This window comes from Hemitrygon akajei, unplaced genomic scaffold, assembly GCF_048418815.1.
Source record: "Hemitrygon akajei unplaced genomic scaffold, sHemAka1.3 Scf000068, whole genome shotgun sequence".
In the NCBI taxonomy this organism is placed as follows: Eukaryota; Metazoa; Chordata; class Chondrichthyes; order Myliobatiformes; family Dasyatidae; genus Hemitrygon; species Hemitrygon akajei.
In genome coordinates this window covers 4034073-4053879 of record NW_027331954.1, presented here as the reverse complement: position 1 = coordinate 4053879, position 19807 = coordinate 4034073, and the positions used below count along the sequence as shown (strand labels likewise).

The 19807-nt window shown below is 45.1% G+C and overlaps 1 protein-coding gene across 2 annotated transcripts in view; it reads left to right on the top strand.

The window, feature by feature from the left end:
* LOC140722042 (uncharacterized) overlaps positions 1–12952 on the top strand; it is a 50388-nt gene extending 37436 nt beyond the window's left edge. For both annotated transcript variants that reach the window (XM_073036852.1, XM_073036851.1), the window contains 3 exons: positions 1872–1907; positions 4245–4277; positions 12160–12952. In XM_073036852.1, the coding sequence (XP_072892953.1) occupies positions 1872–1907; positions 4245–4277; positions 12160–12211 (121 nt within the window). In that variant the 3' untranslated portion in view covers positions 12212–12952. The remainder of the gene's footprint in view (positions 1–1871; positions 1908–4244; positions 4278–12159) is intronic.
* Positions 12953–19807: the final 6855 nt, after the last annotated feature.

Genomic DNA, 19807 nt, shown 5'->3' with positions numbered 1-19807 from the left:
TCTAATCTTCTCGTAATGTTACAGCCAACAGACAGATAAGCGACCACTGAACCGAATGAACAACACGTGGAAAGCCAAAATGGAAAATAAGAAATCGTAATAATAACAGCTGAGGAAGCAATAAATGTCGATATGCAGATTATCAGATACAGAGTCATTGGGAGTGTGCATAGATTCTGAGAACAGTTTAGCAATGGGCGAGTAAATTGAATGAAGTAATCTCTTCTGGTTCGAGAACCAGAACCTGAACCAGGCTCTGTGGTTTGTAAGGTGCCTGTTCCTTCTTAAATATGACAACAGCGAGAATACAGCCTGAGCAGACTTGTAGGGATACTCGATGATGGATGCTGATCTTCTGCGTCAGCCTCCATCCAGAAGTTTTCAGCGGTTGAAGGCGGGGTAATATTCGTGATCGACTGGGTGGTGTCCACTACGTTTTCAAGGATATTCCGTTCAAGGGCATCGGTCTATACACAGCAAGGTGTAATGCAGCCAGTTGAGATACTCTAAATACACACCTATAGAAGTTTGTCAAAATTTTCAGATGTCCTGCCGAGTCTTCGTGGGCACTATCCTGCAATCAACCTTGTACCATTATCAAATTTCCTAACTCACCGTTGCACCTGCTGATCTAAATCATTTATAAATATCACATGGAGTAGGGCTCCAAACACAGATCCCTGCGGAACGCCAGTGATCACCAAACCACCCGCAGCTTTCTGTGGGCAACCAGCGCAGCGCTCTCACTTTCTGTACGAGTTCACCATGGGGATACAGTAATTTTCCAAGCTCTTGGAAGGACTCTCAAACAGCTCAGCGTAGCCAAGGTCGGATAACTGCCCACGAAGCAGCTGCCGTCTTCCCCGCTCCCCTGGTCAAAAGCGCAGTGTCACATTCACCATTTATAATCTTCTGATACTTTTCCTAACAATGCCTCGACGATGTATTCCGCTGTGCCTTTCTGAAGCCTGACGTGAAGTCAATCTAACCCAGGTGATTTCCTCACTTCCACACTGTTCAATCCTCCCACCAACTGTTTTTTTTTTTGTGATGGCCGTAATACTCGCTCTGATTCCGATATCTCGTGCATTTCGAGCATATTACTGGGGTCTTATTGAATGAAAGCAGCTGCTCAGTACACAATTCATCCCACAGTAATTTTCCCTGTTCTCCGTTCCAAACTCTTCACCGTCAATTTCAATCTGTCAAATATTCCTTGGGGCCCAACGTTTGTTTTCTTACGTAAAGGTATATATCTTGTGGCCCCTCTGGACTGCACACTTTCCACAGCTGTGTTCTCCCCTAATCATTCGAGCCAATGCTTCCACTCCCTGTAGATGCAACACGGGAATTGTGCTCACACTTTTGTCCTTTTCTATGAGAACCAGAAGATCTGACCCAGGGTAACACTACCATTCTCTGCCCACAACACTGATGCCTTCCTATCCAATGTTGTTATACTTACCAACTCTAGAAAATAATCAAAATGAAATACAAAGGTGTGCAGATAACTTGTCTACTTAGTTTTCTATTAACTAATGACGTTATTGGCATACTAATAACGTATGCCATTCATGTACCTCCCTCACATAGCCCATAATGAATTATGTAAATAAAGAATGCGTATTAATAATATATGTACAGTTTTACGAAAATATTTGCAACGCGCTCGGTCTCAGAAATCCTGCGTTCCCTCAGCCTCTCTTTACTTCTGAGTCTCCATAACATATGGACCCTCTGTATCGTCACATTTAAAGGGAGCACCTCAACCCGCACCGTGCACTGAGAGAAGGCTGAGTGAACACTGCACCGTGTCTCTGAGCGTTTTTCACTGAACCATTTTTGTTAACTTCTTCACGTCCTTCAAATAGGAGATCCTTCTGGGGAACAGAAGTCTCTATGGGCGGGTAAGTGGAATTCGAAAGCTGTGTCTGTGAGGAGGCGTTAAATGAAACAAAGGCATCGCGACATCGGGTGTGGTTCCATGCTGCTGGAAGGGTGGCAGAGACAGAACATAGAACACAGGAGAGTACAGTATTGCAACAGGCCCCTCGGCCAACAATATGGTGCCGAACTGAAGAGTAAATAAAACCTCTCCTAAACCAAATCCCTCCAACATACGCAATGTCCATAATCTTCCACGTTACTCACAATCATGGAGCATCATATCTAAGCGTCACTTATAACCTCTGATTTATTTGCCTCTACTATCTCACCAGACCGTACAGTCCAAACATTCACCAATCTCTGGGTTAAAAAAAGTTACCCCTCACATCACCCTCGAACCTACCCCCTCTCAACCTACAACCTCTAATATTAGATATTTCTGCCCTGGGAAAAAGATACTGTGTATTCCATCTATGCGTCTCATAATTTCTACTCAGCCCCTCCGCTCCAAAGAAAACAACACAAGTTGTTGTATCTCTCAAGTTAGCACATGGCCTCTGAACCAGGCAGCATGCTGGTAATCCTCTTCTGCACCCTGCCCAAAGCCTCAACATCCTTCCCATGGTGGCATGACTAAAACTGTATTCAATACTCTAGATGCGGCCGAACCAGATGTTTATAAACTTGCAATATAACCTACTCGCAATTATACTAATTCCTCAACTAATAAAAGCGAACATTGCTTAAACCTCCTTAGTCGCTTTATCGAACTTTATACCTGTTACTGACGAGCTCTCAACTTGGACCCCAAATTCTCCCTAAACTCAACACAGTTATTGGTCTTTCCTTTTGGAGTGTACTTTCTCCTAGCATTTTCCCTACCAAGGTGCAACATCCCACATTTATGTGGGTTGAACTGCTTCTACCATTTTTCTGTCTATATCTGCAACTGATCTATGTTGCGCTGTACGTTTTGCAAGTCCTTCTACACAATCCACAACTCCATCAATTCTGGATATCATTCACAAACCTGTCGATATCTGCATCCCGGTTATTTATTCACACCACAAACAGAAGAGGTCGCAGCCCAGATCCTTGCTGTGCTTCACTAATTAAAACTCCAGGTTCAATAAGGCCATTCAATAATTAATATCTCACTGGAATGGAACTAACCTGAGCCTCAATGGTAAATAGTTTCCAGGAATTCCCTTTTTTCGCTTTTCATGAAGATGTAAAACTTTAGCCATTCGCCTGTCCTCTGGCATCTCGCATGTGGCTAGAGAGGATATTTTTCCAAGGATCATGCAATCCCGTCTCTTGCTTCCCTCACTAACCTATGGAACTCCCATCATGTCCTGGAGACTTATTCACCTGAAAAATCATTCCGAGGCCCGAGGTGTTTCTCCTAATTTTGCTCTAAACACCTAACATATTTATAAACAGAACACCAATCTGCTGCTCCTCCATGTCTTTTACCCAGATAAATACGGAAATAAAATACTCAGTGAATACGTCACTCACATTTTCCGCATTAAAGCAAACCTAGCCTCCCGCCACTCCGAAAAAATTCAATAATCATACACTGTCCATAGTCATTCGTTTGTTCCTGACATTTGTATGGAATGTTGCTTAATTAAATTCATCCTAATCCTGCTTGCCAAGGACTCTTGGTTCTCCTCATTCTTTTTTTCCCTACATTACTGGCTTCGTTATACTCCTGATTTGCTCCGTTTGATCCGAATTTACGGAGCTTTACTTATGTTAGCTTTTTCAGGTCGGCACCTCCTCTCGTTGGACGGTGCACATATTCATTTAATAAAGCATCCAGTTAATAAATTCTCCCCATCTAATCGCCTTGCATTGAGAATGTACATTTTTGTATTGGGGAAGTTGAAATTTCCAATGAGATCAAAACTTTAATTTTACACAGGTTGTTGCGTTCATTACCTGGCTGTTCATTAATGTTCTAGCAGCTAATGCAGACCCTGTACTGCAAACCAATCAGTGTGATCGCACGCTACCTATTCCAGAAGCATCTCTCTTCACATTGCTCCTCCGAAGAGTGAAACGGTGTAACTGCTGCATCGTGTGTGTATGTGAGAAGGGAGGTAAGCTGGGGCAGCGCCCACAGTGAACTGCAGCAGGGTTCTCTGGTTTGGAGTAAACTAAGGAAAGGAGTTTGGTTGAAGAGTTGAACTTGATGTTAAATCCGGAGGTCCAACGTGTCCCGGTGCTGCCTCTGAGCACATCAGGAAGGGATCAGTGTTGAGTGTGAGTGAGATGTGGATTGTGGATTGTTAACTTCAAGATGTCGGGCCATTAATTACTTTTTCTTATTTTTCCACCATCTCCATCAGGGTATCGTATGACTTCAGCTCGATGCCGGCAGGGTAAGTGGCATTGGAATGTTGTGTCTGTGATTGCGCTAGTTGATGAACCAGAGACGTTACAGTACCAGGCTTGTGCTCATGCACGGTGGGGGTGAGGAGAGCGGGGTGTGGGGAGCGCTACGGTGGCGAGAAAGAGAAAAAAAATCTCCTCACTCTGCTCCTTCGAGGGAAGGAACGGTTTTGAACAGCTTCCTTTCGCTGTTTAGTGAGTCCACGAAACTGGTGTGGTCAGTGACCCCTGTCCCTACCTTGTGCTCCTGAAACGTTGCCCAGGCATGATCTTCCCTATTATAAACTGTGCGGACCATCCTAGTTCATCACGTACGTAGATAAGAAAACATTGAACAGGACATCTTTTTGTTGGCCCTTTGGTCCTTGATGTTTTACCGACTCTAAACTTGTTCTCCTCCAGAGCCTTCTATTTCTCCATTATCCGTGTGCTAAGAGAGTCTCTGAAATGACCCTAATGTGTGTGTCTATACCACCACCATTGATATTGCGTTTCACACACTCACTACTATAGGTAATAACGCACCGCTGGCTGCCCCTATACATACCCCCAAATCGCTTTAAAATTCCCTCCCCTTGTCAAACTTATCCACTCTACGGTGTAGTACAAAATTCCAAATGTGGTTTAACCAGAGTTTTATAAAGCTGCAACAGTACCTTGCGGCTACCGAACTTGCTCCCCCGCCGAATTATCCCAAATCATTCATACACATCCTTAACTACCCTATTAAATGGCGCGGAAACTTTAAAGATTAATTGACGTCAAGGCTGAAAGATCTTCTTCTCCTCAATATTTTCAATTACCCTGTCATAATCCATGGATTCTGCATTCTAATTCGACCTTTCTAAGTGCAATTCTTCTCTCTTCCCCATACTCAACTTGACTCGCCATTTCTCAAACCAGTTCTGCATCCATCAATGCCCATTTGTAACCCTCGACAACCCACCACATTATCCATTAACATCCATATTTTGCCTGTTATCTATGTCTATTCATTTCCTCATCAAAATCATTTGTAAAATTCAAAAAGAATTTCAGATCTCAGATCAGATCTCTACGGAACACAGAATCTCACTGAACTCCAGGTGGAATAATCTCCAACTGCTAGCACACTCTGTCTTCGGCAAGCCAGTTCCCTACCTACACGGACAAGATTCTCTGCAATCCCTATCACATGACTTTCTGAATGGGCCAACAATGAGGAATCTTATCAAACCTCCTGATAAAATATATGTATACACCATCATCGTACAAGCCTGCAACGTGGTTTGCAGCACCCGGACGAATTTAATCGCATTCTTGAGACACGACCTGCACTTGGCAAGACCATGCTGACTACCTCTATTCAGACTATATTTCTTGAAGTGCCTACATATCTACTGCAGCAGTTCGCACACAACGACATAACCTTTAGAACCATAGAACCATAGAAAACTATAGCACAGTACAGGCACTTCAGCCCTCCATGCTGTGCCGACCGACATAATCCTTAAAAAATGTACTAAACCCACACTTCCCCATAACTCTTTATTTTTCTTTATTCCATGTGCCTGTCCAAAAGGCTCTTAAATACCTCTAATGTTTTAGACTCCACCACCATCCCTGGCGAGTCATTGCAGGCACTCACAACCCTCTATGTAGAAAACTTACCCCCGATGTCTCCCCTAAACTTCCCTCCCTTAATTTTGTACCTATGCCCTCTGGTGTTTGCTATTGGTGCCCTGGGAAACAGGTACTGACTATCCACCCTATCTATGCCTCTTTTAACCTTGTAGACCTCTATCAAGAGCCCGCTCATTCTTCTATGCTCCAAAGTGAAAAGTCCCATTTCTGATAACCTTGCTTCATGTGACTTGTTCTCCAAACCAGACAAAATCCTGACAAATCTCCTCTGCACCCTCTCCATAGCTTCCACATCCTTCCTATTATGAGGTGACCAGAACTGAACACAATACTCTAAGTGTCTCAACAGAGATTTGTTGAGTTGCAACATGACCTCTCTACTTTTGAAATCAATCCCCTTGTTAATGAAGCCAAGCATCCCATAGGCCTTCTAAACTACCCTATCAACCTGTGCAGCGACCTTGAAGGATGTATGGATTTGAACCCCAAAGTCCCTTTGTTCATCCACGCTCTTAAGTAACTGACCATTAATCCTGTACTCAGTCTTCTGGTTAGTCCTTCCAAATTGCATCACCTCACACTTATCCGGATTGAACTCCATATGCTATTTTTCTGCCCAACTCTGCAGCTTGTCTATATCCTCTGTTAACATTCGACAACATTCAGCTCCATCCACAACTGCTCCAATCCTCGTGTCATCCGCAAACTTACTCACCCATTCTTCCGCCTCTACATCAAGCTCATTTATAAAAATTACAAATAGCAGGGGTTCCAGGGCAGATCCCTCCGGCACTCCAATAGTCACCGAACTCCAGGCAGAATACTTTCTTTCCACAACTACCTTCTACTTTCATCCTTTAAGCCATTTTATTTTATCCAAGCAGCCAAGGTTCCACTTATCCCATGCCTCATAACTTTCTGGATAAGTCTCTCGTGAGGAACTTTACTGCTCTATCATTCCCATTGTTTTCACTATTAGATTCTTTGAAAAAACGGAAAACATTTGCAGCTTACAATCCCCCGGTACGACTGAAGAGGGTAATAGGAATGCAAAGTCCATCGCCAAAAGCGCGCAATATCCTTCGGGTGCTTCCCGTAGAAAACTGGAGTATATCTCCTCCGGCACCAGGGATTAACTGTCCTCAAGTTTTTGAAAGGATTCAGCTCATAAAACCAGAATATATAATAGAGATCCGGGACATCGAGCCTGCTACGCCATTCAATCATAGGCTGATCCAGTTCTTCCAGTCATCCCCTCTCCCCTGCTTTACCCCATCCCCTTTGATGTCTTGGCAAATTCAGAATCTATCTATCTCTGCCTTAAATGCACCCAATGACTTGGCCTCCACAGCCGCTTGTGGCAACAAATTGCACAGATTTACCACCTTCTGAGTGAAGTAATTTGACGTCATGTTAGTTCCAAAAGGAGGTCTTCAATCCTGAAATTATGCCCTATTTTCCTAGATGCCCTTACCATGGTAAATAACTTGCCATATCTGATCTTTTCGCGCCTTATAATGTTCGAAATGTTTCTATGAGATCCCACCTCATTCTCCTGAACTCCAGGGAATACAGCCCAGAGCTGCCAGATGTTCCTCATACATTAACATTTTCATTGCTGGATTCATTCTTGCGAATCTTCTCTGCACCTTCTCCAATGTCAGTATATCCTTTGTAAAATAATGAGTCCAAAACTGCAGACAATACTCCAAATAAGTTCTCACGTATTCCTTATAGAGCCTCAAAATCACATCCCTGCTCTGATATTCTATGTGAGGTGAGGTGCGATAATAGCAGGGGTGTTGTGGTGAGAGATTTTAGTTTCCCAAATATTGATTGGCATCTCCCTAGAGTGAGGGATTTAGAAGGGATGCAGTCTGCTAGGTGTGTTGAGGAAGGGTTCGTGACACATTATGCAGATAAAACTACAAGAGGAGAGGCTGTACGTGATCTGATATTGGGATATGAATCTGGTCAGTTGCCATTTATCTCTGTGCGAGAGCATTTTGGAGATAGTGATCACAATTCTATCTCCTTTACCATAGCATTGTAGAAGGACAGGAACAGACAAGTTAGGGAAACGTCTAATTGAAGTAAGGGGAAATACGAGGCTGTCAGGCAGGAAAATGGAAGCATAATTTGGAAACAGATGTTCTCAGGGAAAGGTACGGAAGAATTCTGAACCCCAGGCTACTCTGAGAAGCGAACGAAGAGATCGATGCGCCTGTTGGGATGAACTTCGCATTATCAATGGAGACGGGAGAGGTTCCGGACGATTGGAGGTTTGCGGATGTTGTTCCTTTATTCAAGAAAGGGAGTAGAGACAGCCCAGGAAATTATAGACCAGTGAGTCTTACCTCAGAGGTTGGTAGGTTGATGGAGAAGATCCAGAGAGGCAGGATTTATAAATATTTGGAGAGGTGTAATATGATTAGGAGTAGTCCGCGTGGCTTTGTCAAGGGCAGGTAGTGTCTCACGAGCTGATTGAATTTTTTGAGTATGTGACTAAACACATTGGAGCAGTGGATGTAGTGTACATGGATTTCAACAAGACATTTGATAAGATACCCCATGCAAGGCTTACTGAGAAAATAAGCATGCATGGGATCCAGGACTGGCTTACTCACAGAAGACTAAGTGTTGTTGTAGTGGGGTCATACCCTGCATGGAGGTCGGTGAACAGTGGTGTGCTTTAGGGATCTGTTCTGGGACCCCTACACTTCCTGATTTGTATAAATGACCTGGATGAGGAAGTGGAGGAATGGGTTAGTAAATTTGCTGATGATACGAAGGCTTGGGGCGTTGTGGATAGTATGGAGGGCTTTCAGAGTTTACACCGGGATATTGATAGGATGCAATTCTGGGCTGAGAATTGGGAGATGGAGTTCAACCCAGATAAGTGTGAGGTTTCGCAGATGTTAATTTTGGTAAGTCAAATATAATGGCAGATTATAGCATTAACGGTAAGACTCTTGTCAGTGTGGGGGATTAGAGGGATCTTAGGGTCCAAGTCCAGATGACACTCAAAGCTGCTACGCAGGTTCACTGTGATTAAGAAGACATACAGTGTATTGGCCGTCATCAGCCGTAGCATTGAGTTTAAGAGCAGAGAGGTAATGTTGCAACTATATAGGAACATGTTCAGACCCCACTTGGAGTATTGTGCTCAATTCCAGTCGCCTCACTACAGGAAGGACGTGGAAACCATAGAAAGGGCACTGAGGAGATTTACAAGGATGTTCCCTTCATTGGGGGTACGCCTTATGAGGATCGATTGAGTGAACTCGGCGTTTTCTCCTTGCAGCGAAAGAAGATGAGAGATGGCCAGTTAAGTGTGTACAGGATAATGAAAGAAATTGATCATCTGGATAGTCAGAGAATTATTCCCAGGGGTGAAACGGGTAGTACGATAGGGCATAGTTTTAAGGTGCTTGTAAGTAGCTACAGAGGAGATGTCAGGGGTAGGTTTTCATGCAGAGAGTGGTGAATGTGTGGAATAGGCTGCCGGCGGCGGTGGTGGAGAGGGAAACGATAGGGTTTTTTAAGAAACTCCTGGGTAGGTGCATGGAGCTTCGAAAACTAGGCTATGGGTAAGCCACGAGAAATGAATGTCAACACAACATTCTCCTTGTTTAAAAACCGACTCAACCTGGAGGTTAACCTTTAGGGTATCCTGCACAAGGACTCCCACTTCCCTTGCATGTCTGCATTTTGAATTCTCTCCCGATCTAATTAATAGTCTGCCCATTAATTTCTGCCATCTAAGTGCAAGACCATAAACTTACCAACATTGTATTTCTTTTGACAACTCTTTGCCCATTCCCCCAAATTACGCACGTCTCTCTGCAGGCTCTCTGTTTCCTTAACACTACCCGCTCCTCTGCTTAACTTTGCATCATCGGCAAATTTAGCCACAAATCCATTTGTACCTTAGTTCAAGTCATTGACATGCATCGTCCATATGGCCGGTTCCAACAACGACACCTCTGGAACTCAACTGGTAACCGGCAGCCAGCCAGAATAGGATCCCTTTATACCCAATCTCTGTTTTCTGTCGATCAGCTAATTCTCCACCCTGTAACTTCCCTGAAATTCCATGGGCTCTTATCTTGCTAAGCAGACTCATGTGCGGCACCTTGTCAAAGTCCTTCTGAAAATCCAAGTAAAGCACGTCTACTGTATCACCGTTGTCTACTCGGCTTGTAATTTTCACAAAGAATTGTGCTAGGTTTGACAGGCAGGATTTTCCTTTCAGGAAACCGTGCTGGTTTTACCCTATCTTGTCATGTGCTCCAGGTACTCCGTAATCTAACCTCTAACAATCAATTCCAACAACTTCCCAAGCACTGATGTCTGACAAACAGGTCTGTAGTTTCCTTTCTGCTGCCTCCCACACTTACTATATAACGGAGTAACATTTGAAATTTTCCAGTCATCCGCTACCATACCAGAATCTATTGATTCTTGAAAGATCATCGTTAACGCCTCCACATTCTCTCCAGCTTCTTCCTTCAGAACATCAAGGGTACATTTCATCATTCCAGGAGATTTATCCACCCTCAGATCATTAAAAGTCCTGAGTACCTTCTCAGTCGTAATTTTCACTGCACATTCTTCACTTCCCTCTCATTGTTGAATGTCCGGTAAACTGCAGACGTCTTCCACTGTGAACACTGATGCAAAACACGCATTCACTTCCTCTGTCATCTCTGCATCTCTCATTGCAATATCTCCCGCGTCATTTTCTATTAATCCTATATCTACCCTCGACTCTCTTTTACCCTTAATGTACTTAAAAAATCTATTAGTATCTTCACTGATATTAGTCAATAGCATCCTCTTGTAATTCATCTTTTCGTTCCAAATGACCTTCTTTTTTTACTTCCGCAAGTTCTTACAAGCTCCTCAATGTTCTATCTTCCCACGAGCTGTGGCTTCCGTTTATGGCTTCCGTTTATGCCCCGTCTTTTGCTTTTCCTTCGGCTCTGACTTCACTTGTCAGCCACGGTAGTGTCCTTCTCCCCTTTGCAAATATATCATTATTTTTATTTCCTGCAAGTGTCCCTTTCCAATCAACTTTGGCCAGTTTCCCTCCCCATGCCATTGTAATTTCCTTTATTCCAGTGACATACCGACACGTTGGATTTTATTTTTCCCTCTCAAATATCAATACGAAATTGATAATAATGTGATCTCTGTTTCCTCAGTGTTCCTTAACCTTGAGCTCTCTCACCACTTCCAATCATTGTACAACAGCCAAACCAGTACAACCGATCCGCTAGTGGGCTCAACAACAAGCCGTTCTAAAGAAAATCAGCCCTTAAACTTCTACAAATTCTCTCTCTTGAGTCCATTAGTACTGACCTGGTTTTCTCAATACGCTTCCATGTTGATATTCCCAATGATTATCATGACATTGCCTTTCTGACACGGATCTTCTGTTTCCTGCTGTAATTTGTAAACCGACACCCCGGCTGCTGTTTGGAGGCCTGTATATAACTGCCATTAGGGTCCTTTTACCCTTGCCATTTCTTAACTCAACCCGTGGTGACTCTACACCTTCCAATCCTATGTCACCTCTTTACAATTATTTAATATTATTTCTTATACACAGAGCCACAGCACCCCTTCTGCCTACTAACCTATCTTTCCGATACACCGTATATCCTTGGACGTTCAGCTCCCGATGGCAGCCATTCTTTAGCCGTGTTTCAGAGATGGCCACATCCTCATATTTGCCAATCTGTAGCTGAATTTTCAGATCGTCCATTTTATTCCTTATGCTGCGCGCACTCATGCTACTTAACATCGACCTGTTCAGGCATATCAGCCTGTTCTAGTTGTGCTCACATTTGTCAAGGTCTTTCTGAATCGTGAATACTGAGAGAAAGTATTCATTAAGGAGCTTTCCTACCTCTCCGATACCAGGCCCATGTTTCCTCTGTTATTCCTGATCGGTCCTGTCGTGACTCACGTAATCCTTCAGTTCCCAACATCCGTGGAAAACACCTGGGTATTTAATCTCCTTCCTAGCGATATTTTAACTCTGTCTGATCGTAGATTCCATGCTCTCTAACTGTAGGAATGCGTTGCCCAGCGCATCTGTGCCGCCGGCTCTCCACGCTCACCCGGCCAAGCAGTGCCGCTTTCTGAGATCGGTTCTCTGCTGACCAATACAATCCCGTCAATAAAGGGACAGTGGTTGCACTGAGGAACTCTCCCCTCACCTCTCTCTGTTTCACCTTTCAGTAACGAGGTCTGGTTCGTTGCCACTGGCGAAATGGATTGCCCACACATATGAGGACGAACCCTGTATCGCCCGCCTTGCTTCCTATCAATCACCGCTTTCGGCACGCTCTCCACTAACAACGTGTTCCCATACCGCTATTCAGTATTCACTGCACTGGCCTGTTCACCCAGCCTGGCCTCGGCACCCGGTAACCAACACGTGACGGATCATCACCCACTCTCACAGTAACCGCAATGTGGCTAGATTAGGAGACCTTTTCGAGGACTTCCGGCCACCATGGTCCTCCACTGACCCAGGAACATCGGACCGCGTTGATAAGGGAAGCAGCCCTGAGAAAACTGTGCCCATGTCGGGAACAGACAGATGTGTCCTGTCCCGGGGTCCTTTGCATCCCTGGTGCAAGAGTGAGATCCGGAATACATTAAAAACACCGAGTCACGCAGGTTGACGCTTGGGGTTTTAAGGGATGTTTGGGTTTCCTCGGGGAACGCAGTGGAGAAGATGGGGGCCACAGGACACTTCTGTCTCACCGCCCTGGTGTCGGCACTGGAGAGGTGCACACACTGGGCAGAACGGGCAGCGGGTGTTCGATGTGATATGCCTCTGTCTGTATGTAGCTACAATAATTCTCCTGTGCTCTGATGATGGGAAAGGGTTACAGTTTTCCGGTGTTCACATTCTCTGGTATCGGTACTGACGATACACTATCCCGCTGATCGCTGCCCCGCCGTAGTATAACCGTTACTCCATCCAGCTGCATAACTCAATAAAGCTGACGCTGTTTGCATTAAACTGGTCCCGGTCTCTTGACCGAACCTTGCTGTATTCGGTACCGGCGAACCTTTGGGAAGGCCTGTCAATCTCTACCGAGCGCATTGAGCAGCCTGCTCCCAGAGCAGACAATGCAGTGGCCTGAAACAGCCCATCCCACTTCCCTCCCAAAGCCTAGTCACTCTGAGGCAGCTTCCAGCTGCTGGTGAAGCCGCTTGGGGAGTGGGAGTATGGGAATGCATAGACACACCGACGCAGAGAATGTCACCAGTGGGATTTCTCTCAAGGGCCCGATGGGCTAAACAAACTCCTGCTATGATGATGTCACCTACCGTGGAAGTATTCTGGTCTGAAGCTATGGCTGAGGTGGGCAGAGTTTAGCTGAATATTAGTCGGTTGACAGACAGGGTCTCCCCCATTCCGGGGCAGAAGGCTTTCTCACACTCCTCCCCCTCCAGTCCCACGCATTCAAATCACCACGGGGTCAATCACCAAACCCGTCTTACTGGGAGACAGTAACACCAGGGACGGAGGACGGGGCCGGTGGGTGTGTGGGACTCAGGGTCATTAATGTTAACTGTGGAGAGAGAGCATTCACTGCGGGACAAGGAGAAGAAGGCTGAGAGTGAGGGCGGGAGGCGGAGATATATGACTGCTCGGGAAGAGAAAAGGGTTGGGTCCAATGTAAGGGTGAATGCTCGGAAATGTGATTAGTAAAGGTTATGTGATGAGGGGGTGATAGAGGTGACTATGGAGTGATTGGGGGGTATGGGGGGCTTTTGAGAGACGGTTGGCGAGCGTCTAGGGAGGAAGTGGCGTGAGGTTGTCGGTAGGATGGATGGAGGTGGGTATGGCGGTGATGGCGTTCGGAGAGACCGATCAGCCAAGGGTCAGGGGGAGAGTGGCGTGGGGTTGACGATGGGTAGTGGAGGGGAGTTGTAGGTGGGTATTGCGGAGAGTGGCATGCGTCTGAATGTGCGGAGATCAGAATCAGAACTAGGCTTAATATTGCAGTCCTATGTCTGGAATTTATTTTTTTCCGGCAGCAGTTCAGTAAAATAATTCCTGAAATGTTTTCCTAAAATAAGTGTTTTAAGGTAAATATGTAGTTCTTAAACAGAGGGTAAATAGTGAGGTAGTGCAGAGGGGTTCATTCTCCAGTTAGAAATCTGGTGCTGGAGAGAAAGAAACTGTCCCTGAAACTGGGGATGTGGGTCTTCAGAATCTGTCACTTCCTCATTGACGGTGGCAATGAGAAGAGGGAATGTTCAGGATTGAATATCCTTAATGATAGATGTCCCGTTTCTAATAATCAATTTTCGAAGATACCTTCGATGCCGGAGATGATGTTTCCCGTGATGCACTCGGCTGAATTTCTGCAACTGTTTTTATTATTTTACTGGAAGTGATGGAAGTTCGGCCGGGTGATCATTGAAGGTTCAGGGCGGAGTTGCGGATTTGGGAGTTTCACCGCCCGTTAGCACAGTGAGGAGCGCGGAAGTCAGACATAGACTGTGACCCTCAGTACACCGAAATCTCGGCCCGGCCTGTTCTCCCAGAGCTCACAGTAGGTCTCAGCGGAGGATGCCACTCGAACCCTCCAAGCAGCCCCGCCATTCTCTGTGACGATGGGTATTCAAACCTGAGCAAAGCTCCTCGTCTGCACAGCTGACTTCGGCAATAAATTCAACAGTTTCATCATACTCTGGCAGAATAAATTCCGCAGTTTCATCATACTCTGGCAGAATAAATTCCACAGTTTCATCACACTCTGGCAGAATAAATTCCACAGTTTCATCATACTCTGGCAGAATAAATTCCGCAGTTTCATCATACTCTGGCAGAATAAATTCCACAGTTTCATCATACTCCGTCAGAATAAATTCCGCAGTTTCATCATACTCTGGCAGAATAAATTCCGCAGTTTCATCATACTCTGGCAGAATAAATTCCACAGTTTCATCATACTCTGGCAGAATAAATTCCACAGTTTCATCATACTCCGTCAGAATAAATTCCGCAGTTTCATCATACTCTGGCAGAATAAATTCCACAGTTTCATCATACTCTGGCAGAATAAATTCCTTTTCGTCTCCTTCCTTCTATTTTGAGGCTGTGTTCTCCCAAGAAGTGGTCCCACTGACCAGTAATCTGAATCCGTGCGCCCTGCAGAAGTTCCTCAGCCACGTATTTACATGCCAAGTTATTCTCTTCTCATTCTCCGTACGGTTCAGGAAGGTTTCCAGAGGTAACAATCGTTGATGTCCTGTTCTGCCTTTTTTCACTTAGCATCATACAGTCTCTCTTCAGACCTCCTTACTTTGATTATAGGTGTTGACATATATTAAGATATCTGACTGCCTACACTTCCACGTCAGTGCCCTAGACCCTACCTGAGTAAACTTGACCTTTGCATCTGGGAGGGAACACACCATCCGGGTGTTTCTAAGCACCCACGGAATCTCGACTCTGCTGCTCTGGTGTTTTAATCTCCTTTCAACACCGCAGTCCTCTTCACCACTCTTCCTAAAATTAAATGAGGTAAATGAGTGTTCACGGAGAGAAAGGGTCAAGTAAGGGTGAAAGCTCGGAAACTTGTTCAGTAAAGTCGGAGAGGTGGGAGTTTGGAGGTGACTATGGTGGTGATTGGGGTCACAGGCGTTTGAAAAGACCGATCTGCGGGGGTCCAGGGAAGAGACGGCGTGTGGTTTCCGGTGGAAGGAGGCCTTGGAGCTGACGGTGGTGGTGATCGCTGGTGGTGGGGGGTGTGCGTGTGGCTGACGTTGGGTAGGGGGTGTGGTGGGGATTATGAAGGTGATTATGCGGGTTGGTGTGGTTCGTAGAGATCGGTCGGAGTGGTTCAAGGGAGGGAGTGAAGTGTGGATGACGGTGGGAAGATCAGAATCAGAACCAGGTTTAATATCACCGGCAAGTGTTGGACAATCTGTTGTTTTACGACAGCAAGTTAGTAAAATACATAGTTAGGTCTGAATATAAAATAAGTATTTCAATTAAATATTTAGTTCTTACAAAGATGATAAATAGTGAGGTAGTGTATATGGGTTCGTTGTCACTCAGAAGATTGATGTTGGAGGGAAATAAACTGAGCCCGAAACTTGGAATGTGGGTCTCCAGGCTCCGTTTACTCCTCCTTGACTGTAGTTTCAAAAGTAGAAAATCATTCATGGTGGATGCCGCCTTTCTGATCATCGCGTTTGGCAGATGCCTTCTGTGCTGGAGATGCTGGTGCCCGTTATGGAGTTGGCTGACATTTCTGCAGTTGTTATGTCTTCCCCGAGGAAGTGATGGAAATTCGGCAGTGTGATCATTCAATGTGCAGGGAGGGTTTTTGCGGTTTTGGGAGATTCATTGCTCATCCTGCCCATTAATGCAGTGAGGGACGTGGAGGCGACCGGCAGCTTGTGATTCCCTGTACCCTGACACTGAGTCCCTGCACGGTTCTCCCAAATCTTGCAGTAGATCACAGCAGAGGATACCACTCGAACCCTGAACGCTGCCCTGGATAATCAAACCTGATCAACGCTCCTTGTGTATTCCTGGACCCCACTGACATCAGTTCCCCATCAGTTAAATATTTAGCTGTCTCCACTTTAACTCTTCCCCATAGACCGTTACGATTACCACCATAGCCACTAGATCAGGGTTTAGAATATTCTGCAGATAAGACCATAAGATACAGGAGCAGAACTAAGCCAATTGACCCAGCGTGTCTGTTTCGCCTTTTCATCATGGCTAATTCATGTTCCCTCTCAGCCGCAGTCTCATGTCTTCCCCAGTTTCCCTTCACGTCCTACAATCTATCAAAGTCAGACTTAAATATACTCAATTAGCTGGCCTCCATTGTTGATTATGACAATGTATTTCACAATTTCACCAAGTTCTGGCTAAAACGAAATTCTTCTCCTCTCCATCCCTCTATTCTGCGGCTGTATCCTCCCAAGAAGAGATGTCACTGACCTATAAATCTGAAACCCTGTCTCCTGCAGCAGTAACTCAGCCACACATTCATCTGCCAAATTATCCTATTCTTATGCTCTCTGCCGTGTGGCACAGGAAGGACTCCAAAGATGATTACCATGGATGTCCTGTTTTACCGCTTTCATACAAACACATATATAAAACATAGAAACATAGACCTACAGCACAATCCAGACCCGTCGACACACAAAGTGCTGCCGAACATGCTCCTACCTTAGAAATTGCTAGGCTTAAACATAGCCATCTATTATTCCTAAGCTCTATGTACCAATCCAAAAGTCTCTTAAAAGACCCTATTATATCCGCCTCCACCACCGTTGTCGGCAGCCCATTCCACGCACTCACACACTCTGAATAGAAAAAAACAACTTAACTCTGACATCTCCTCTGTACCTACTCCACGGGACGTTAAAACTTTGTCCTCTTCTGGCAACCTCCAGCCCTGGGGAGAAAAAAAAACAAAAGCAAGCCTCTGAATATCCAGACGATCAATGTCTCGAGCAACCCAAATTCATCCAGCAACCTAAAATCTCTCCTCTTTAATCTAAAATCAGTACCTCTTTATCTTTTAAATCGATGTCATTCGTACTGATAGGTACGAAGACATCCGGCTGCCGACGCTTCCACTTCAGAACTCCATGGACCCGATCTGAGACAGCTCTGATCCGGGCACCTGAGACGCAACAGACCATCCGGGAGTCTCTATCGCGCCTGCAGAATCTCCAATCTGCTCCCCGGACGTTTTAATTTCCTCTCAACCCTGTAGTCCCCTACAACACTCTTCGTGCCTAAGCGGCAGCACTAGATTCAGTGCCAGAAATCCGGTCTCTGCGACCCACGTTCCTCCCTTGTAGGCAGTCATCAACGGTATCCACAGTGTATTATCACAGAGGGGAACGGGCACAGATTACTCTGCTCTGGCTCCCATTTCATTTCATTCTACTGACAATATTGTCATTCTACTAACAATAAGTCTGACAATAATTCAGGGAAGCTACAGCTAGTTGCTTTTGATGGTAATGTGGTTATCTGTGAGACCATATCTGACGCACGGAACAAAACACTACCACCGGAGACATTCTCTCCGCACTATTGTGCTTACATGGACGAGGCATGAAGAATTATGAAGAAAAATAGAAACACACCTGATAATTAGCTCACCTAATTGCAGAATAGGGAGCAAGAAGACAGCCGAATTGTAAATCTTTATGTCATTCATTTCTGACGTTTCATGAGCTTCAACACAGGATTCAACGGGAATCTCACCGCATTCTTTAGTTCCTCCCGGAATTTGCTTTGGGTCAGGACGTAAATGCACGTATTAGAACAGGAGCTGAGAATCTGCAGCATTCAGGATGTCGTTTCTGTGATGTAACGGGGATCAGTAACAGAATAAGCAAAACTCTTTGAAATCATTTGAAAGATATAAAATATCACTTGTGTTACCCACAACAATATGAAAATACCGGTAATGCTGAAGAGCAAAACGATGGATTTTCATCGGTTCTCCATCTCCCGGTCCTTCTCATTCTCTGCACTCTTTTGTCCCCGGAGCCCCCTGCGGGCTCGACTGGCCACTAGAATTCGTCTGACACTCAAAATGTTGAACAACTAAATCAAAAAGAATGGGACATAAGGTGTACAAATGCGGTGAAATATCGCAAATGCAGCCCATGAGAGAGGGATTTTGTAGCTCGGTGTAAGAACACAATACCAGGGAACACCGTCAATTATTACCTTATGCTCTGATGCAAAGACCCAGGGGACATTCTACAAACAGGCCAGCACACTCACTGTCCCGATGACCACAGTGGCCGTTCTCTCGGTGCAATATTTTGTTTCCAGCTTCTCACAGCAAATAGCCACAAATCGATCGACGGTGAAAGCGACAGTCAGCCAGACAGAAGTCGCAGTTCTCGCAAAAATCAACCCGAAATGGAGTTTACCCACGGGACTGATGATCAGGAATGATTGGGGAAAATAATACCAAGCAGTCCACCTCAGCAGCGGATCGGAAATAACGACTAGGATATCGGCCAGGGCCATTCCCACCAGGTAGCGAGTGACACATTTGGAGAGACCGCACTTTCCCCGATACAGGCTTGCAATCGTCATCAAGTTCGCTGGAACAGAGGCAGAGAAAAGCAAGAACAGAAAATACAGAGCAGAAACTAATTCAGCAGTTTGAGGGGATCCTGCAATATTTCCAGTTCATTGTCGCATTTAGTGAAATTGCCAAGAGAGAGCGCATGTCTTCCAGAGACAGAAGAGAATTTTACACTGTAGAATGAAGATAAAATTATGCCTATACCAATTCCGAAATCTGAAATGACAGAGGAAAACTAAAGCCCGGTTTTCAACCTCCTCAAAGTCATTTTTTTTTTACAGCTGCCTTCGCGTCACGTTGGATGAAATTAGTAAATCCGGACGCTGATGGCGGGATTCATAACTGCCATGGCGCCCCTTGTCAGCGGCAGAACAGGCGGCGTGCGGAACAATGGCGGGCAATGTTCCAGCCGGAACAGAATATTTGGAAAAACATTTAAATTGTCTCTTCTCAGAAACACACAGACACACACACACACACACACACACACACACACACACACACACACACACACACACACACACACACACACACACACACAGATAGGAAAGAGAGAACAAGGTCGGGTGACAACGGTCAAATGACGATGTTACTGTTGCACAAACTGAAGAAAATGTACAGAAATGGGAGGTCCAAGGCAACACACAGTGAAAAAAGGAACATATCTGCTGAGAATTGTGTGTGTGATGTTGCTGATGTAAAAGCTGCCTGAGGTCAGACGAAAGTTGTGAAGAAAAATTTCAGGCTGTCAAGTAATGGGCAGTCTGGTT